We start from the raw sequence: 22,377 nt of genomic DNA, 5'->3' as shown, positions 1-22,377 counted from the left end.
ATCCCAACAAAATAACATAATGGACAAAGCCAAGACATATTTTTGTGACATGATGCATAAAATGCAATTTAGTTTTTTTTTCGTGCTAAATAACTACATGTTTTTCTTTATTAATTTTTGTGAACTAACACAAAAAATGCAAGTTTTTTTTTTTTTTTGCTAAACAACAACGTACTTTCATTTGACTATTTTTTGTGCTCTAATTTAAAAAAAAAAAAAAAAAAAAAAAAAAAAAAAAAAGTTATTATAATTTTTCCTGCTAAATAGCAACATACTTTTCTATTTTCTGCTTTTTCATGACATGATGCATAAAAGGGTGTTAGGGAAATATAACATGAAAATTGCATGTAAGAACAAAACAGTAAATTGTTGTTAATGTTCGTGTTTAACACGATATCCTTAAAACAAGTTTGTCATATGTAACAGTCCAAAAACCATATAATAATTATTCATTTTTTGAAAATAGACATGGAATCTTAATTTGTTCCCAAAATTCATTATATCATATTGTATCAAATATCATAGTAACAAAATAGATAAATGCGGAAAGTTCTAGAGAGTGAATGTTATGCCATCAATTCTAGTCATTTCCATTAGTACCGGAAGTACCTAAAAACATCAAAATGTAACATCCCGAAATATCAAGAGTAGAGTTGAAGGGCTAAAAGAATAAATTGGGAAAGAGCGACTCGGCGAGTCCATGTGTGGACTCGGCGAGTAGAGTCGCGACTTGGTCGCGGAGAAGCACCATTTTGAGTGGATTGGAGCTTGGAGAAGTAATGGTTGAAGGAATTTTGGGAAGATTGAAGGCTTGGAGCAAGGGGCTTTGCTTGGATTCGAATTGCATTGCAGTTGGGGCATCACTTAGAGGTAATATCTCGTTTTTGGCCTGTTGTTATGTTGTTTCTTCATTTTAGGATTTGTGAGAAATTGTCTATGGATGAAATGGGAAGTCTAGAGGTTAGATCTGAGGTTGCTACCTCAGATCTGGAAGGGAGAAGAATCAGAGAGCATGAAAGTCCCTGTGTTGGAGTGTTTAGTGAAGCTTGCATGTCCCAAACCCTAGCTCCAATGTGCAAACGGCTTAGATCTCTTTGGATTCACGTAAAGTTTGCCCCTTTACGTGATGGATGAGTGGTAGGAGGCTAGATCTATGTCTTGGAGCAGTTGCATGGCCTGGAATGCTTCGGAATGTATTCAGACCGGCGGTACTCGGCGAGTCACATGGGTGGACTCGACGAGTTGGATGAAGATGGCCTGGAACTCGGCGAGTTGTATGAACAACTCGGCGAGTAAGTTGAAGATAGTTGTAGACTCGGCGAGTCTGTTCTTGGACTCGACGAGTCTTGTCGAAGAGTCCCAAATATTCTCTGGTTGAGTCGAGAATCGGTGAGTCGAGGGATGACTCGGTGAGTCGTGTGCGAGTGGACTCAGAGTTGTTGGACTCGGCGAGTCTCGGGGTGACTCGGCGAGTTAGGTCACAGATTGAGTGAAGTTCTGATTATGGGAACTCGACGAGTCACAGGGTTGACTCGGCGAGTAGGGTCAGTCAGGGGTTGACTTAGACTGAGGACTTTGATTTCGACCAAGGGTTGGCCGTTGACTGTTAGGGTTTGGTCAGCGATGTGGCCTTTGGGCCAAGAGAGAGGTAAAATAGTCTTTTACCCATAAGAGGGTGTTATGAGAGGATTTATTCTAGTCTCAAGAGTTATATTCACGAGAGTATTTGCCTTACGTGTTAGGCGGTGGCGAGTTCAAGATTCAAGTGTGGGGATATCTGCTTTCTGCTTGCCAGGTGAGTCTTCTCACTATACTTTACCTTGAGTAGGTAACCAGAGTTATGTGATTAGAGTATTTGTATGCTATATGTACGTGATGTGTTGTACTGCATTATTTCTATGTGATTTATGTTGTGCATGTTTATAGAGTTGGAACCGGAAGGTTCCCAGAGTTAGAACCTGAGGGTTCACAGAGTTTGGGTGCACGGACCCACAGAGTTATAGCCTCGAGTGGCTAATATGTGTTATGTGTGGTATTTTGGGGAACTCACTAAGCTTCGTGCTTACAGTGTTTTGTTTGATGTTTTACAGGTTTCTTTCAGTATCACGGGACGGCACCGGCTTGATTGTACACACCAGAGAAAGAGTCATATTTTTGAGGATCTTGGTTTTCTATGCAAGTGAAAAATGGAGTTATGTTTTGTAAATCGACTATGAATAAGATTTTAAACAAGTGTTTCTAAGAGTAAAATGATTATTTTAAATGAAAAATTTTGCCTTGAAATTTACGGTGTTACAAGTTGGTATCAGAGCCTTGGTTTGAGGGATTCGGATGCGCCTTCGGGTAAATCTGGACTCAAACTGAGGAAGTACGAAAAGTTTTTAAAGAAATAATTTTCTAAAAGTGAATAAGAGTTCAAAGAGAAAGCAAGAAGGAGCAGTGTGTACAATCAGCCAAAGCCCAAACGGTGATTTCCCAAAATACCCTTATTTTTGTGTTATGAGATATGTATGATGCACTTTATGAGATATTATTGCATGACTAGAGACAGGCTAGGTATTTCATATGTTAGGACTAGAGTGGCCTGATTTGTGATGCCTTAGCCTAGGACTCATGGTTATATGTGTTATGTTTTAAGTATGTGATGAGTGAGAGTATCCAGTTAGAACCCATGAGGGGTAGAGTTACAGAGTTCGGTGGTACTTTCGAGGATGAGCTGAGAAGGTGGAGTTATCACAGAGAAGGAGTCCTATGTATCCTTCGATGCTCGAATGTTGCTTGCTTTGTGCTTTGTGGAACTCTTGATGATGGGAGTCAGCTACCAAGTGAATATGACGATATTCAGGAGGTAGATGGTTGGCATCATTAGGAGCTCTTCAGCAGCTGATAGCAAAGAAGTGAGAGGATGACGGAAGAGCCTAGGAATAACCCTATCCAGATGAGTGCGCTTGTAGAATAGAGAATTTCGCTGGGGAGCAAGCACGCGCGATGGGATTGGTGAAAGAGCAGGTCGAGCAGCTATTTAGAAGCTCTGGGATGGTCCGTGTGGAAAGTATGGGTAGATGTGGCAGGTAGTATGGGCCCGTACTACTGAAAGCAGAGGACCCATACTTGATACAGGGAGTATTCTGAAGGTCCTAAAGAGCAGATTGAGGAGTGATGTTATGGTTTGCGTACCATACATCGGAGCGGATCAAGGAGTGATGTTATGGTTCGGGTACCATACATCAGGGCAGATTGAGGAGTGATGTTATGGTTCGGGTACCATACATCAGAGCAGATTGAGGAGCGATGTCATGGTTTGCGTACCATACATCAGAGCGGATCGAGGAGTGATGTTATGGTTCGGGTACCATACATCAGGGCGGATCGAGGAGTGATGTTATGGTTCAGGTACCATACATCAGGGCAGATTGAGGAGTGATGTTATGGTTCGGGTACCATACATCAGAGCAGATTGAGGAGTGATGTTATGGTCCGGGTACCATACATCGGAGCGAATTGGGGAGTGATGTCATGGTTAGGGTACCATACATCGGGGCATATTGAGAAGAGATGTCGTGGAAGGAGTACCATGGTTCGTAGTGAATGATGTTTGTGGTTCTCCGGTTATTCGGTCACGAGTAAGTTCGAAGAGGCGTCCCTTGAGAGGGAGATCGAGAGTCCCTCAGAGTATTCTAGTAAGGAGTCAGTGGAAGGGAGAATTTCGATCTGAGTTGAGTGATCAGTCGATAAAGGAGATGTCACCTCCTATGATCGGGGAGGTACTAATTATGTAAGTGTGAGAATATGAGAAGCATGATGTTTTGGTTTTGGGTTTAGGGGTAAACCCTGCAGGTCGTCATTGATGATGATTTCCCCCCAGAGTATCAGGTAACATGTGTGCCGCGAGGCAGTGATCTATCATGAGCAGATAGTCAGTTGGGACTAAGATAGTCGAGGGCCACGCTATACCTAATTGAGTATAATCGGGTGTATGGTAGTGGTATTAGTGGGGAGTTCAGTCGAGTTTAGCGGTGCAAAGAGTTTTCTATCCATGGGGTGTTGAATATGGGAGTGGGTCCTTGTTCGTGGGGTGATCCCGGTGTTGGAGCGTTGGTTGATGAGTTGAGGTGAGGGGTACGGTGATTTTATGGTTCAGTCTATGAGCCAGGGATGTTATTGAGCAGTTGATTTGTTGGTACTAGATTGGTAAGATATTTGGAACGACTAGAGGCAGACGTGACGAGAAGTTCTTGAGGAGTTCATCAGAGGTTCAGAGTATATGAAGTCGATTCATTTCCGTAAGGGGGATTATCGGGCGTTGTGTAGCACTTTCCGGGGGCAGGTGCGATTTTGCTGGAGAATATAGTTATGGAATAGTTATGTGCTATTTGGTGACGGTTTGAACCCTAAGTGGGGGAGAACCAGTGACGTATGTAAGAAAGCAGAGATTTGTCAGGAGCAGTTATAAGTGGAGTATAGAGATATGCGGTAAGAAATCATGAGACCAGAGATGTCGGTGATCGAGGAAAGGGGTCGGAGTGAGTTAATGCGGGAAGTACTTGTTTGAGAAGGATGAATGTCTCCACGACAGGTGTTTATTAGTCAGGAATCTGGTATTAGTCAGTGTTGGGGCAAGTAGATAAAGAATGATTGGGCAGCCAACTCCCGGGTCGGTATGCGTATCCTTGTTTGGGTTTTGAGTGGCGGGAAAAAGGGTTTCGGAGAATTATCAGCGTATTTCGTAGCGTTAGCGTTTCGTCATATTGCAGTTGGGAAATTGAATACACCGAAGTTGCAACTTGGGAAAAATGAAGATCTAGTTATGGGGTTCAGAGGGAATGTATTATTGCATGTATATGGTGCTTGGGGCAGGAAACCTGTGGTTGTGGCAGGATCTTGTGATGATCGGTGGGGGTGTTCCGAGGTATCTGGGTATTGATATCTTTATTTCGAAGTTATTCGTGAATCTTGAGTTGAGACGACTTGTGGTATATCAGGTATCTATGGAACTAGTGATAGCCCTTCGAGTATGGGCATCCAGGGAGATTACTTGGGAGAGTGGATCTTCGCAAGGGTGGGCATCTGTTATGACGATTGCCTCCAGAGTCTGTGATGAATATTCGAGACGAGTATGGGTAGCCGCCTATGATAGTCTGTGGAGCACGAGCTAGTGGAGTCAGAGGGTGTTGTGATACTGCGGGGAGCCGTAGTACTCACTAGTCAGAGGGTATTGTGATACTGTGGAGAGCCGTAGTACTCACTAGTTAGAGGGTGTTGTGATACTGCGGAGAGCCGTAGTACTCACTAGTTAGAGGGTGTTGTGATACTGCGGGGAGCCGTAATACTCACTAGTCAGAGGGTGTTGTGATACCGCGGGGAGTCGTAGTGCTCACTAGATAGCAAGAGAGTGTGATGATGGAATGTTCTCCGATGAGTGTATGATGTGGAAGAGTTTTGGGCTTGAGTAGCCCTAGTATTGAGTTTTTGGAGCCTGGATGTTGGACCGGGGGCGAGACTGGGGTCCCCGTCTCTGTCGGGGAATGTGGTGAGATGGCAAGGATATGCGCAGCAGAAACCAGAGATCAGAGTGGAGACGATCCTCGGTTGGATTGTACTTTCTTGCATAAGGAAAAGAGAATTTCGTGACTTGCGTGTCACGGGGCCGGGATAGTGGTCACGGGGAGGAAGTTTGTGGGATATTTGGATCATGATTTGGGTGACCTTTGGAGGCTCAGTTGTGGAGTCAAAGGCTGACCTGGTGCCCAGTCTCGAAGAGGGATATGAGATGAGCTAGAGCTTATCATGATGATGTCTGAGGACACCTCAGAGGGAGTGAACGATTCAGACGCTCAAAGACATGCTTCGGGCATATATATTAGATTTCGGAGGGTGTTGCGGCACGTATTTATCCTTGGTTGAGTTACCCCATTCAACAGCCATCATTAGTGCATTGGTATGCCACCCTTTGTGCTGTTGTATGGGAGGAAGTGTTGGACCCTCATTTGCTGGGGAAAGTGTTGATTCGCGGAGGTGAAAGTTGTAGTGAGAATGGATGATTTGGAGTATGGTGGTCGAACACTGTGTTTGTGACAGTGGTATGGAATGACATCATGATGGGATGTCTGCTGAGGACGCGGAAGGATTCCGCGGGTGTAGAGCCAAGAGTCTCGGGATGGATGCAGGGATGGAGTCTGGGACTCCCAACTTGATTCTGATCGAGGGCTGTGTGCGTAGTGGTGGTTTCTCCTGGGGATGTTAGAGACGTCATCATTGTGACGGGTTTTCCTAACCCGATAGTGCGAAGGTTGGTGCGGCATGGGTGTGTGATTGCAAGAAGGGGACTCATGGGAGTTGCTATGGGATTTAAGAGTGGGTCTTTCCGTCGTCACGGATTGGATAGAAAGGGATTCGAATCGGGGATCCGATGGTTCATGTCTTCTAACCCTTATGGGTCGAGTGATTGTTGAGATTTGGGGCAGTGATACTTCATGGGTAATTCTCGGATCGATGTGTGTGGTCATCAGAGGGTGCATCCGGTGCCCGGTTCGAGACAATGGTCAGGACACCGTAAGGAAAGGGAAAGTGTGTTCGAGTTTCGATGGGTATGCCTTGTGAGATCTGGTCCGATTAAGGCCAGGTGGCACGTTGTGGGAGTAATTCTGGAGTTGAGTTACTGTAGGCTTCGAGGGCGAAGCCTAATTTAAGTGGGGGAGAATTGTAACATCCCGAAATATCAAGAGTAGAGTTGAAGGGCTAAAAGAATAAATTGGGAAAGAGCTGATGGGTTTTGAGCATTCTAACACTTCCTAAGTGTACATGCAACCCTAATAACCTTGGATCTATGTTTGTCTAATTGTCATGCAAAGTTGAATTCCAAGGTTATATTCCTATCTAGCATACATGGGGAACAATTTTAACATAAAGTATAGATAGAATAACTTACCTTGTTGTTGCTTGTGTTCCTTGAAACCTTGTGAGCCTAGCACCCCAAGTGTGATGCCTCAAATGCTTCACACAACACCAAATGCTCTTGGAAGAACTTATGAGAGAATACTCACTTCTTCAAAATCGGCCAAGCCCTCTTGATTCTTAGTGTAACCGATTTTGGGTGGAGAACATGTTACTTATATAGTGTTGACACATCTAGGGTTAAACCCTAATGTGTCATGACTCTTCATTTCCATGACCCATGGGTTTGTAACTCCCATGGAGCATCCTATGGGTGGAACCCAACTTGATAGTCCATGGAGCCTTTTAGCCCACTATACAAGATATGGATGATTTACATAATCAACCCATCTAAATTAATTCTTGATCAAACTAATTAAATAATATTATTAATATATTAGAACTTATAATATATTAATAATCTCCAAGTGTTATTTCTCTCATTTAGTCTATCCAATTGCATGGTGCCATGCAACCCAAATGGACCATGCCGGGTCGGGTCAAGTACATACCAGAAATAGTTATGGACTTAGACACCTTATCCAACAAGAGCGACTCGGCGAGTCCATGTGTGGACTCGGCGAGTAGAGTCGCGACTTGGTCGCGTGTTAAGTGGCCGACTCGGCGAGTCAGTGTATTGGACTCGGCAAGTAGGCGCTGAGTGGAGAAAACCCTAATTCTCGGGGTTGAGCCTTATATAATGATCATTATGTCTTCCTCCCAGCCTCTTTATCACCCCTTGAGCCCCAGAAAACCCTAAATCGCGGAGAAGCACCATTTTGAGTGGATTGGAGCTTGGAGAAGTAATGGTTGAAGGAATTTTGGGAAGATTGAAGGCTTGGAGCAAGGGGCTTTGCTTGGATTCGAATTGCATTGCAGTTGGGGCATCACTTAGAGGTAATATCTCGTTTTTGGCCTGTTGTTATGTTGTTTCTTCATTTTAGGATTTGTGAGAAATTGTCTATGGATGAAATGGGAAGTCTAGAGGTTAGATCTGAGGTTGCTACCTCAGATCTGGAAGGGAGAAGAATCAGAGAGCATGAAAGTCCCTGTGTTGGAGTGTTTAGTGAAGCTTGCATGTCCCAAACCCTAGCTCCAATGTGCAAACGGCTTAGATCTCTTTGGATTCACGTAAAGTTTGCCCCTTTACGTGATGGATGAGTGGTAGGAGGCTAGATCTATGTCTTGGAGCAGTTGCATGGCCTGGAATGCTTCGGAATGTATTCAGACCGGCGGTACTCGGCGAGTCACATGGGTGGACTCGACGAGTTGGATGAAGATGGCCTGGAACTCGGCGAGTTGTATGAACAACTCGGCGAGTAAGTTGAAGATAGTTGTAGACTCGGCGAGTCTGTTCTTGGACTCGACGAGTCTTGTCGAAGAGTCCCAAATATTCTCTGGTTGAGTCGAGAATCGGTGAGTCGAGGGATGACTCGGTGAGTCGTGTGCGAGTGGACTCAGAGTTGTTGGACTCGGCGAGTCTCGGGGTGACTCGGCGAGTTAGGTCACAGATTGAGTGAAGTTCTGATTATGGGAACTCGACGAGTCACAGGGTTGACTCGGCGAGTAGGGTCAGTCAGGGGTTGACTTAGACTGAGGACTTTGATTTCGACCAAGGGTTGGCCGTTGACTGTTAGGTTTTGGTCAGCGATGTGGCCTTTGGGCCAAGAGAGAGGTAAAATAGTCTTTTACCCATAAGAGGGTGTTATGAGAGGATTTATTCTAGTCTCAAGAGTTATATTCACGAGAGTATTTGCCTTACGTGTTAGGCGGTGGCGAGTTCAAGATTCAAGTGTGGGGATATCTGCTTTCTGCTTGCCAGGTGAGTCTTCTCACTATACTTTACCTTGAGTAGGTAACCAGAGTTATGTGATTAGAGTATTTGTATGCTATATGTACGTGATGTGTTGTACTGCATTATTTCTATGTGATTTATGTTGTGCATGTTTATAGAGTTGGAACCGGAAGGTTCCCAGAGTTAGAACCTGAGGGTTCACAGAGTTTGGGTGCACGGACCCACAGAGTTATAGCCTCGAGTGGCTAATATGTGTTATGTGTGGTATTTTGGGGAACTCACTAAGCTTCGTGCTTACAGTGTTTTGTTTGATGTTTTACAGGTTTCTTTCAGTATCACGGGACGGCACCGGCTTGATTGTACACACCAGAGAAAGAGTCATATTTTTGAGGATCTTGGTTTTCTATGCAAGTGAAAAATGGAGTTATGTTTTGTAAATCGACTATGAATAAGATTTTAAACAAGTGTTTCTAAGAGTAAAATGATTATTTTAAATGAAAATTTTTGCCTTGAAATTTACGGTGTTACACAAACAAACTATAAGCAAGAGCTTAGTGAGTTCCCAAAATATCACATAACATACAACCACAAAATACCATGCAAAATACATAAAGCTGTCAAGGGCTACCCCCATGGTCTTTACCTAGAATGTCATGTGCTACCCCCATAGTCTGATATCCAAGTGTCATAGGCTTCCCTCATGGTCTTTACTTGAAATGGAATGGGCTACCCCCATGGTCTAACATCCAGGTGTCATGGGCTACCCCCATGGTCTTCACATAAGTGTCACGGGCTACCCCTCGGGTCTTCATACGGTCAATGCATAACAATTAACAATCCATAAATCAGATAATGGGTTGGCGTTGGTGCCTTCAACCCATTGACATATTAAGAAGGCTCACCTCGGTCTGCTAAAAACAATAGTTGCTCGACTACCAATCCAAAAATCTCACATTGTATAGATATACAAATTACCCTAATTATGATTATGACACAACCTAGCCAAGGGCCCAAAATCCTAACTCTAAATTCCTCCAATATTGCCCAAAAGCCTTTCTTCCTAAATGGGCTGAACATCCAAGGTCCAAAACAATAATGGACCACAAGGCCCAGTAGGCCCAACCATGCCACCTATGGTCCAAAACAAGTACAACGGCCCAATAACTCTTAATGGGTCTAGGCCCAAGTAGCTCAAAAGCCTAAAGAAGCCCAAACTCCATTAGGGAGCGTACGCCCAGCATACCTCATCAGTACGCTTAGCATATTGGATCCTTTGGATGTACGTACAACGTATAAATCTTTACGCCTAACGTACAAACAACTTTTGCACAAAAAGTCCATTAAGTGCTTAATACTCGAAATCTCAACGTCCAAATCTAGATATAAGTCTATTAAGATGTCATAGGGCATAAAGTTGGCAACTTTATGCCCTTGCATGCCACATGGAAACCCAACATCTCGTTTTTCCCATTAAGACCCCTTTTAAGACCTTAAACTCATGCATGGTCTCACTACAACCATCAAGTTAGCATTTTTATGCCTCTAGCATGCCCAAAGATTATCTAAATAGCAAATAGTTTTAAATTAAACAATTAATTTAATGATTATCTAATTTTGACCTAATCCTTTTTATTTACAAGATAATTTACCAAATAAATTAAATAATCAAATATTATCACATAATTAATTTATTATTCAAATAAATGGTAATTATCTTTTAATATGGTAAGGATAATCATAGCAAATATATAAAAATTGGATTTTGTTATTCAAAATCAAATTTTGTAATTATCCAAACACAAAAACAACAAAAAAAACTGAGTTTTGAGCCATCTAATTTACAAACTTGTCCAGTAGCTAACTGCATTCGTCGAGTCTGTCTGATATACTAGGCTTACGTCGTGAACTTAAAGAGTCACGTCGTGAGCTGGGTATTTTCAGAAAACGATTTTCAAATCAAGCAATGATTGAACATATTATCATCAAATATAATTGAAACAAACCAGGCTTTGATACCACTGATGGGTTTGAGCCACAAGAACTTTCCTATGTGCACATGCAAACCCTAATGCTTAGATCTAGGTTTCTCTATTGTACATGCATTCATCCAAGATTTTCTAACCCTAGATCTAGTGATAATAATTCAAAATTATAATGACCAAAATAGATCTAGAATATTACCTCTTGTTGTTTGCTTGAATCTTCTTGTATTTGATGCTCAGAGTCATAATTGTAACTTCTCTAATGGCTTACAAACACCAACTAGCAAGAGGGTAGTATATGAGAGATGGAGGAGGCACACAAAGTCGGCTCTAGGGTTCTTGGGAAAAATAAGTGGCCGAAAATTGCATGCATAGGGTCCTATTTATACTATGAGCAGCTAGGGTTTCAGTCAAAACCCTAATGGACAACTTAAACCCTAAGCAGCCCATGAAACCTTATGGAATACAGGCCATGGACAAAAATATGATGGGCTCCCATCATAATTTACCCCTTAATACCACATCTTAAAGGGTTTAGCTCAAACCCTAATTCCTTGGGAGCTAGAACTTGGTCCTTCACCCTTCCACACACCAACGTAAAGCTGAACTTCATATCTAAACCCTTAACACTACTTGGATACGTAAAGTTCCAAGATTTCATTCCATGCATGGCCTTTTAGGGCTAAAAAGGCCATACTAATGCTTAAAAGCTTGTATGGGGCTTCCATGGTCGTAAATTTTGCACCTTTATGCCATGGAACCCCTCCTAGATCCCATATATGAAATATAAGTCACTTGGGACGTCCAAATCCCAAAGACCAAGGTTCTTGAACCAAAACCCTCATAAAATGGAAGTAAATCGATCTAAGAAAAGAATGATCAAGTTAGAGACTTGATTACCATAAAATGTAGCAAATGGAGTGTAGCTTCTGGATCTACTCCTTCCCTCTTGAGCCTTCTATCTTCTTTTTCTTCCACAAGCTTCAAGAACACAAAAGATTGCTTACAAGTGACTCACACACTCACAAGATGCTCTAGGGTTTCGTGGATTAGGGTTTGGGACAAAGAGGTTGTAAATGAGGCTAAGGGGTGGGATGAAGAAGCTTAAATAGGATGCAAAACCCCGAAATTAGGGTTTCATTTTGGCCGATCTACTCGTCGAGTTGAGGGCTCTTGACTAGTCGTGTAGATAGCTTAAACCCCATGCATAATCAGCCTTCTACTCGACGAGTTAGGGCCACCAACTCGTCGAGTTCATGTCTTAAAATGAACAAATAAATAAGTTAAATGCATACCAGGAACCAAGCGTTACAAACTTACTTGAGCTCAGATGATTGCATGCACCACACCCTTTATTGTCTCAGAAAACTCTTTACTTAAAAATACATTTCTTTTTTAAAAGCTTTACCACACCCTCGGTTTGAGTTCAGACATGCCCGAGACTATGTTCGAATCCCTCAAACTAAGGCTCCGATACCAACTTGTAACCTCCCAAAAATGAGACACGAAAATTTAATTTTTAAATTAGTAAGCCATTAAATCATATCATTTTCATAAAACCAAGGTAATCAAATTTTTATCAATACATCATCATTATTAGAGTAAATCACAAAATGTGGAATCGAGTGTTGTGTGCCCTGCAATCATCCCAAACTCTTCCTTTTGAAAACAGTAGTACCTGAAATATAAAATGAAGACCATAAGCACAAAGCTTATGAGTTCCCTAAACTACCACAAACCATACATACACAAATAAACACGTAATAGGTCCCACCCTGTCATTGGGCCCGCTCATTATAGAGCCCCGCTCGGTATACATATTTGTCAGATATCGGGCCCTGCCCAACATCGATCCCCGCTTGGTATATAGATATGTTAGTCATCGGGCCCCGCCCAGTAAACATATAAAACATATAATCATATAGTCATACAAACACATGTAGAAATCACAAAGATAATAGACGTACATCCATCGGATTATTGGGTGGGGGCTGTTATATACTCATTAGGTGGGGCCCGTTATATGCTATATATGTATGGTATGTGGTATCTTAGGGAACTCACTAAGTTTTGTTCTTACGATTTGCAGTTTATGTTTTAGGTACCTCTAGTTCCAAGGGGAAGGGCTCGGGATGATTGCAGAGCACACACCACCTCATTTTGTTTTTTGTGATTTACTATGATTTGAGTTGATGTTCGATACACTTATTTTATCCGGATTGTATTGATGATGTTTTAGAATACTGATTTTATTAAATTAAAAATGAAAATTTTTGGATCTTATTTTGGGACGTTACACATGATGACTAAACAAACCGAATAATTAAATGATGTTTCCATATCTTTTAAATGATACTCCATTCGTGTTCTTCAACCTTAAATCTCTTCTAAACTTATGATTTTTGTAATAAACTTGTCTTCCAAGTTGGATCTTTCAAAGTACTCAAAAGCATAACAATTTGGAAATAGAAGGTCCTCTATTTATAATAATTTGAGAAACAGGGGAATCACACCAATTGGGTTGATTTCAAAATTTAGTCGAAATATAAGCGAAAGAAAATGACCCTTGAAGACCTAATTGTTTACCTCCATATTAAAGAGGAAGATAAAGTAGCTAAAAAAAGTAGCTATAACCCTACCTCTAAAAAAGATAATGTGGTGAAGCATGGTAAAGCTTATATAAAGAACAAGTTTAGGAAGGTAATTCCAAAATAAATGGAAGGGTTCCAGTTTGGGAGCTAAAGGTAGAACTTTAAAAACGAAGCTTCGAGGTAACTGCCACCATTGTGAACGACCCGGTTGCTAGGATGCAAATTGTAAGATTTCGAAGTGAGACAAAGCAAAAGAGATAAATGTTATGAAGAAAATAACCAAATATGTGGTTGAAATTGATATTGTAGTGGTCATCTCTAAAGTCAACCTCATGGAGTCTAACCCGAGGTATTAGTGGATTGATACGAGAGTTACCCGACATGGTTGATCGAATCGAGAATGGTCAAAAACTTCAAAGTTCTGGAAAATGGTGATAAAATATTCATGGTAAATTCATAAACTTTCGAGATACAAGGTGTTGGAGAGATCGTATTGAAGATGTCAGGAAAATAGTTGACGTTAAATTATGTGTTGTATATACCAGAGATTTGTAAGAATCTTGTATCCTGGTGGTTGTTGAATAAGTATGTTTTTTTGCTTGGTGTTTGAGTCAGATAAGTTTATGTTAAGAAAAAATGGTATGTATGTAGGCAGAGGGTATTTTCAAACTGTATGTAATGACTATTCAACCAAGTGCCAATGGAATGAATGACTCTTCTACTTACTTGCCCGATTCTTTAAATATTTGGCATGTTAGATTAGGACATGATAATTTTGATACTCTTTGACTCTTACTTTAACTTGATCACATACCACATTTTCACATTGTATTTATGCATATTGAAGATAGAATGAAGTTTGATTTTCGTTGAAGATTGTTGGATTCATGAAAGGGTAATAGTGGAGAACCATCTACCTAATGGATCACGTAAGGTTGCTTTCTGAACTAATATTTCCACCCTATGCCCAGGTTACATAAAATCCAATCTAGGATAATATAGACACAAAAACACAAACCAAATTGCCACACAAATTTTGAGTTTGCTATAGAAGAAAGATAGAGCCTCACAGAGAGTATTTATGGCTCAATAAAGGAGCCATATTTATTCTTGACAAATTAGAGTTTCTATCTTCCAAATTAGTTAAGAGAATCACATATTTAATGGCTTAATTAATGGTTTCTAAAACATACAAAATTTCTCAATCTTACCATAATCACCATTATAATTCGGATTTTCCATGATGAAACTAATTCAAAATTTCAAAATCTTTTGCGACCACGATCAACGAGCCCACTGTTAGGGGCTCTGCCCCTTGGACCCCGTTAAGGGCTCTGCCCCTATGACCTTGCAAGGGGACACGACCCCCTTGACCCCCACTATTTTGTCGTACCGACTTATAATTCGATCTTATATATGCATACACTCCGTGCTTGCACTCACCAAACATATAATATAGAGTACAAAAATCCCTTAGCTCACATATTAATTCCAATTACACAAAATGTCTAGTGACACTAAAATCACTAACAAATATGTCATTTTGAAGAAACACAGGACTGGAGACTAGGGGTGAGCAAACCCAAACCAAGAATCCGAGAACCCGACTAAAACCGACGAAACCGAAAGCGGAAAAACCGAAACCACAGCAAAACCGATATTGAAAATATATATATATATATATATATATATATATATATATATATATATATATATATATATATATATATATATATATGACATGGTTTGCCTATTTGGTATCGTAATCATCAAAATCCAACCACCTAAAGCAAAGGGCTATCGACAATTGTCTTCGTAACAGGCTAAATGCCATATTTGGAAAAAGCTTCTCAAATTTAGAGTAAATTCTTTAGAGCAAAACCAATAAAAACATATAAACCTTAAAGAATAATGGTTTTCATCTAACCAAAAAATAAATAGATAAAAAGAAAGAGAATCTATAATTTATATTTTATCCCATATCCACTTCACAATGTACAACGTGTACTTTTACAAGTTTTTTTTTTTTTTTTTTTTTTTTTTCTTTGAACCACGTGTATTTTTACGAGTACAAAAGCACATTTTACTGAAACCGCCATAGCAACGCAAAGTTGTAAGGCTAGACGGTGTGGTACGGTTCCAAACCGTGATTTGCTGCAACGTAAGCCTGGATCACCGCCCCCAGGACACAGTTTCCTGCGGTCAAGACCGCAGTGCGGCCCTTGAAGACCGCAAATTCTGATTGGTTGGTCAATTTTTTGACCGTTGAACTGCAAGATTCGTGTAATTTTCTTCTTCTTCTTCTTCTTCTTTTTTTTTTTTTTTCTTTTGCTTTTTCTTTCTTATATATATATATATATATATATATATATATATATATATATATATATATATATATTTATTTATTTATTTATTGACCGTTGAACTGCAAGATTCGTGTAATTTTTTTTTTCTTTTTTTTTCTTTTGCTTTTTCTTTCCTATATATATATATATATATATATATATATATATATATATATATATATATATATATATATATACATATCAACTTAATTTTTTTTCACAACACAATCTCCTCTCTCTCTCTCAAAAAAATAAAAATAAAAATAAAAAATAAAATAAAAATCACCACTCTCCCAATATTGTCATCTTCTTCATCTTCTGAATAATTTCAGACTATTTTTGATACCGCTATTGCGTGTGTTCAAATGGCGGAACAAACATACAACGTTGTATGTAACAACGCAGCTGCAAGTTCTCAACAGAGAACACGAAGATATATTTACAGAAATCGTGAAGAAGCCAACCAACATTTGGTGCAAAACAATTTTGCAGAGAATGCCACTTACCAAGGGTATTATTTTCGTAGGCTCTTCAGAATGCTTAAAGGTTTATTCGAACGTATAGTTGAAGATGTAACGAGGGAGTGCAGTTTTTTCCAACAACGCTACGATGCTAGAGGTACACTCGGTTTCACTCCCTTACAAAAATGCACGGTCGCACTTCGTCAGTTAGCATATGACATTCCGCCTGATGCGTTAGACGAAAGTTTTAGGATGTCTGGTAGGATAGCACGAGACAGTCTCCATTTTTTCTGCGAAACTGTGATTCAGTTTTATGGTTCAAAATATTTACGTAAGCCTACACGTAATGACATCCTGCAATTGCAAGCTCATCATGCTAGTGTGCATGGGTTTCCTGGAATGCTAGGAAGCTTAGATTGTCTCCATTGGGCATGGAAAAATTGCCCTACAACATATCATGGGCAATTTACTCGAGGTGATCATGGTCACCCAATGGTCATACTTGAAGCAGTTGCATCACAAGATATGTGGATTTGACATGCTTTTTTTGGTTCTCCTGGTTCGATTAACGACATCAATGTTCTTAACCGTTCACCAATATTTAACAACATATACGATGGATCCGCACAAGATTCTTCTTTTCAAGTGCGTGGAACGCCATATAAGTATGGTTATTATCTGGTCGATGGAATCTATCCTAAGTATACTGTGTTTGTTAAATCGTTTTAAGCTCCACATGGTTCTAGACGAAAGAAATTCAAGAGAGCTCAAGAAAGAGTTAGGAAGGATGTTGAGCGTGCTTTTGGAGCTCTGAAGAAACGGTGGTTCATATTAAAAAAACCAGTAGCTTATTTGGACGAGGAAAAACTTTAAGAAATCATGTATACATGTATTATATTGCATAACATGATTATTGAAGACAAGGAAGAGCGATATATGCGTTTGACGAGGAAGAAACCATACCAGAGACACAACCAATAGAAATTGGTGGCGAAGAGTATATAAACAGGAGAGCAGAGATACGTTGCACTGAAACATTTCACAATCTTCGCAATGACTTGGTAGAACATATTTACGAGGTTCAAAACATTAACCTTAATTTGGATCCACCGGATGATCACGAAGACAAGTTCTCGGAGAACGACTTTATGTAGTTTGCTTTAGTTATTTTAGTTATGTTTTTTTAGTTTCTAGGATTATTTAAATGTCATGTGTGTGAGAGTTTTTTTTTTTTTTTTTTGGTAACGCAATGTATTGTTTTTTTTTTTTTTTTTTTTTTTTTTTTTTTTTTTTTAAATTTTCAAATAATGAAGAATTATGTTTTTTTATTAAAATAAAAGTTATATTAAATTAAAATAGTTAAAAAAAAAGTTTTATTAAATTAAAATATTTAGAAAAAACAAAAAAATAAAAGAAATAAAAAGTGTGGCACCCTCCTCCAGCCTAATTTGTCCCAAAAATTGTACCAGTAAACAAAGCAGCGTAAGCTACTCTCTCCACCCCCTTCGTCACTGCCTGCCGCCATCGATTCCTCTCTCAGCTGTCTCACATCTTCAAACTTCGTTAATTTCGTCTAAAATGTCGACGAACTCACCGCCGGCGGCTTCCGGCAGTGTTGCGTCGGTTGATTCGGTCACCGATGAATTGGAGAAGCAGGGTTCTACCGAAGACGCAAGGGTTAAGTTGAAGCTTGAAGATCTGAATTGGGATCATTCATTCGTTCGGGAGTTGCCTGGCGATCCACGAACCGATACCATCTCCCGCGAGGTAAAATTTCAAAATTTGACCATAAAAAAAGTGAAAGAACGATTTCCCCCAAACTGTTCGATTTTCGTTTGTTGCGTGCATGATCGAGATATATAAATCCGTGTGAGCTTCTATGCGATTTTAGATCTCGAATTCAGAAATTTACGTGCTTGATTACATTTTATCATGTAAAGTCGCCAACTTGCCGTTGGAATCTAAGTTTTCAGTTGTCGTAACATTACAGGAATTTAAAGAACTAAATAGTGACCGAATCTTTTCCTTCCTAGGTCTGGAACTAATACCATACAATTAAGGCTTGATTTCATGAATCATGAATCCAACTGCAATTGAATTTGAGTACTGTAACAGAGCAGCATTGTTTCTGATAATCCTGTTATATAATATCTCACTTCCAGGATTTGAATCATCTTAATACAAAGTAAATTACTCCAAAAACCCAATGAACATTGTTTCAGGTGCTTCACGCTTGCTACTCAAGAGTCTCTTCATCTGCTGAAGTAGAAAACCCTCAGCTTGTCGCATGGTCAAACTCAGTTGCTGAAATCCTAGATTTAGATCCTAAAGAGTGAGTTCTTCACTTCTTTTCACATGTTAAAATCTCATTCATTAATCACTCCTTCTAATATCAATATCACAATATCATCATTTTCATTCCTATTTCAGATTCAAAAGACCTGATTTTCCATTAATATTCTCGGGGGCATCTTCTTTGAAAGGAGGGTTGTCTTATGCCCAATGTTATGGCGGGCATCAATTTAGGGTTTGGGCAGGGCAGTTGGGCGATGGTCGGGCAGTTACAGTTGGTGAGCTTCTGAATTCCAAATCCCAAAGATGGGAACTTCAATTAAAAGGTGCAGGAAAGACTCCATATAGCAGATTTGCAGATGGTTTAGCAGTGTTACGTAGTAGCATTCGTGAATTCCTTTGTAGTGAAGCAATGCATTTTCTTGGAATTCCAACCACTCGTGCACTTAGTCTTGTTACAACTGGAAAATACGTGAGACGTGACATGTTTTATGAGTAAAAAATCTCACTTCCTTTTTCTATTTATAGTCAACCTTCCAAAACTTTGATCTCAAATAAGATTTAATTTCTTTAAATGTAGTGGCAATCCAAAAGATGAACCTGGTGCAATCGTGTGTCGTGTGGCCCAATCTTTTCTTCGTTTTGGCTCTTTCCAAATACACGCTTCACGAGGCGAAGAACACTTCAATATTGTTAGAAGTTTATCCGATTACACCATCAAACACCACTTTCCTCATATAGAAACCATGACAAAAAACGACGACAGTTTATCTTTCTTTACCAATGATGTAGATCTAACTTCAAACAAGTATGCAGGTGAATGAGTATTCATCAACTTTCACATTTTCTTTTCCGGGAAATAAAATAATTTACTTATTTGGCTTCAACTTTTTTTTTTTTTTTTTTTTAATTTTTTTTATATATATCAGCTTGGTTGGTGGAAGTTGCTGAACGCACTGCTTCACTAATTGCAAAATGGCAGGGTGTGGGGTTCACACATGGTGTTTTAAATACAGACAACATGAGCATATTAGGGTTGACTATTGATTATGGCCCTTTTGGGTTTCTTGACGCTTTTGACCCTAGATTTACTCCAAACACAACTGATCTTCCAGGAAGAAGATATTGTTTTGCAAATCAACCTGATACTGGCTCATGGAATATAGCCCAGTTTGCATTATCTCTTTCATCTGCTAAACTCATTAACAAGAAAGAATTCGAATACGCTATGGAAAGGTCAATAAAAACATATACTCTTCCTTTTTCTGAATTCCTTTTCCTTTTTCTTTTATTTGTATTGAAGTGAAGAATCTTGTGTTCTTGATTCGTTGCAGATATGGTGATAAATTTATGGATGAGTATCAGGTGATAATGACGAAAAAGATTGGATTGTTAAAGTATAATAAAGAGCTTGTTAATGAACTACTCAACAACATGGCTGTTGACAAAGTTGATTACACAAACTTCTTTAGATTACTTTCCAACATCCGTGTTGATTCCGATTCCGATGTTCCGGAGTCGGAATTGTTGATTCCGCTCAAGTCTGCTTTGCTAGATATTGGAAAAGAGCGAAGAGACGCTTGGACTAGCTGGATGAAACATTATAGAACCGAGGTAAAACTTAGTATTGTAATTTAGGGTTTATGTTATAATTTAGCAACCAACTCCAATGTTTTAGTCAAACTTTAACCATTATGACCTGCTATAGTAGGTTTTACCAGTTACCCTTGGGGTAAAAGGTAAATCAGTATAGCAGGTCATAATGGTAATTTTGAAAAAACATTAGAAGTAGGATACCACCCTCCCAAACATTAAAATAAGAAAACTGACTAAATGAGTGCATACAAAATAGTTAGTTTCCTAAACCCTATACCCTAAACCCTAAATTTGAAGTTTGTTTTTGTTTTTGAGATGGTGGTTTCGATTTATGTGTAGTTGTCTGCTAGTGGTGTTTCGGATAAGGAAAGGAAAGCTTCAATGGATTCGGTGAATCCGAAGTATGTTCTCCGGAATTACCTATGCCAGAGTGCGATTGATATGGCGGAACAAGGTGATTTTGAAGAGGTGAGACGGTTGTTAAAGGTAATGGAAAGGCCGTTTGATGAGCAGCCTGGAATGGAAAGGTACGCGCGGTTGCCACCCGCATGGGCTTATCGCCCGGGTGTGTGCATGTTGTCTTGTTCATCGTGAGGGTTTTGGGTCTCACTAAAAGCTATAAGTTATATATAATACCAAATTATACCAAAAAGATTAAAATGTGCATAAGAGTTATAGATTATGTGGTATTTATAAGGTTTTTAGGGTTTTGGTTTTTAGGTCATAGTTATAAATGGTTATATGTTTTGGTTGTTTATCTCTTGAGCGGAAGCTTAAAGGTAAGCGGTTGTTAAAGATTTTAACTTTTCTTTTTTTTTTTTTTTTTTTTTTTTTTTGGATTTAATATCCCGAACGAGGCCCGTTACATGTAGGGTTGTTATTTGGAAGAATGAATTTAGGATATATTTAGTGTTGGGTCGTAACAAAAAAAAGTGTTCACACTCGAAAATATAATAATGTTGTAAATTCGATGTAATTAAAATATAGCAAAATTAAACTAAATTTTTTATAGAAAGAACAAAGGAGACTTGGAGAGAGTTTGATCACTTAATGTGAGTATACTCAAGAGTATATTGTACTTTCTTTTACATCAAAGGATGTTTTGTACTAGAACTTACCTTATTCATGTATCATCAAATAGTAAACAAATAGTTAAAAGATTTGACACCTCTTGAAAATTGATCTTCTACTTGGTTTGCATGATTCTTCATGAACTAGAACAATTATTTATAACACTTTTCGTTAGATGATGTGTTTTTGATTTTGAGTACAATTTTGATGTACTACCTCATTTAAAACATTGTTAAAGAAAAATTAATGGGTAAAAACCTAAGTGAATAGAAAAAACTTACCGGAAAAAGTGCAATGTATAATTGACTTTCCATCATTTTGATACACATTAATCGATATGTGTTGTGCACATGTCACATTATGAGACCGTTAATATGTTTTCTAAAGATTAAAGTAAGAAGTACCTTCATAAAAAGAGCCTCTTACATTGTTGTTTGATTGAACATATTTATTTCAACTTGATTGCCATTTATGAGCGTCTGAGTGTAACTTTGGTGATATATATTTGTATCTTCTCACTCTTGATATATCATTCTTTAATTTGAGTGACACATGTGTTATTTCATAGATAAAAGTTGGACCTTATGTTTATCTTGTCCATATGAAGTCAAGATGAAATTTGTCATCGATCTTAATCATGCACACTTTCTATTAGCTTTATTTAACGCAATAACTGTAACATGATTTGAAGATGTAACAAGTGCTTTTGAGAAAACTTGTAACATGATTTGAAGATGTAACAAGTGCTTTTGAGAAAACCAGAAAATTGTAGTATTTCTATTCATGAATGTATCCAATTTGAGATCTTGCGTTAGGATGATAAGACAGATTGCCCAAATTTGCATAAAGGAAGATAGCCCAAATTTGCATAAAGGAAAATGATTTGCGAAGGTAATTACCTTTTTATATTGTTCATGTTTAGGTAATTTTATTTTTTTGAACACATTTAACCATTTAACTTGTTAAATGTGTTCATATATTAAAGAAAGTTGTTTAAACTGTGAACATTTTTTTTACAAAATTTTAAAGTTTTTAATAATTTCTTACAACATTTTTATGGTATTTTTTTCCTATAGGTTTTTCTAATACAATGTTCTAGATCTTTGTTTATAATTTTTTTTTAAAACTTTTTTTTATTCTTTCATATAATTTTAATACAAGTGCTTTTAAACCAAATATTTTATAAATGTTCTAAAATTTTCTTATAAGTATTTAACATTTTTTTTTAATCTTTTCGTACAATTTTTTTATAACTTTCATACATTTATTAAACTTTCTTTTACAACATTTTAAAGTGTTTCATAGATTTTG

General features: G+C 38.7%; 2 protein-coding genes across 2 annotated transcripts; both read left to right on the top strand.

Annotated features, from left to right (window-relative positions):
• The first annotated feature begins 16,011 nt into the window (after positions 1–16,011).
• LOC145006929 (uncharacterized) lies at positions 16,012–16,644 on the top strand. Its single transcript, XM_078965948.1, has one exon. The coding sequence runs from the start codon at positions 16,012–16,014 to the stop codon at positions 16,642–16,644; it is 633 nt and encodes a 210-aa protein (XP_078822074.1).
• Positions 16,645–17,570: 926 nt separating this feature from the next.
• Positions 17,571–21,742, top strand: LOC145037232 (uncharacterized). Its single transcript, XM_078985852.1, has 7 exons — positions 17,571–17,874; positions 18,330–18,439; positions 18,538–18,894; positions 18,980–19,215; positions 19,329–19,635; positions 19,734–20,013; positions 20,335–21,742. Exons 1-7 carry the CDS (start codon positions 17,686–17,688, stop codon positions 20,587–20,589), a joined length of 1,734 nt encoding a protein of 577 aa, XP_078841978.1. The 5' UTR covers positions 17,571–17,685; the 3' UTR covers positions 20,590–21,742.
• Positions 21,743–22,377: the final 635 nt, after the last annotated feature.

The sequence above is a fragment of the Lactuca saligna genome, chromosome 1 (assembly GCF_052625555.1).
Source record: "Lactuca saligna cultivar CGN05327 chromosome 1, ASM5262555v1, whole genome shotgun sequence".
Lineage (NCBI taxonomy): Eukaryota > Viridiplantae > Streptophyta > Magnoliopsida > Asterales > Asteraceae > Lactuca > Lactuca saligna.
This window is presented reverse-complemented; position numbering and strand designations above follow the sequence as displayed.

What these genes read in the sequence shown, in the direction of transcription:
- LOC145006929 (XM_078965948.1), top strand. Translation starts at nt 16,012, where the DNA reads ATGGCGGAACAAACATACAACGTTGTATGTAACAACGCAGCTGCAAGT.
- LOC145037232 (XM_078985852.1), top strand. Translation starts at nt 17,686, where the DNA reads ATGTCGACGAACTCACCGCCGGCGGCTTCCGGCAGTGTTGCGTCGGTT. An exon ending in CTAGATTTAGATCCTAAAGA is followed by an intron (nt 18,440 to 18,537) that starts GTGAGTTCTTCA and finishes TTCCTATTTCAG; the next exon opens with ATTCAAAAGACCTGATTTTC. An exon ending in TGAAACATTATAGAACCGAG is followed by an intron (nt 20,014 to 20,334) that starts GTAAAACTTAGT and finishes ATTTATGTGTAG; the next exon opens with TTGTCTGCTAGTGGTGTTTC.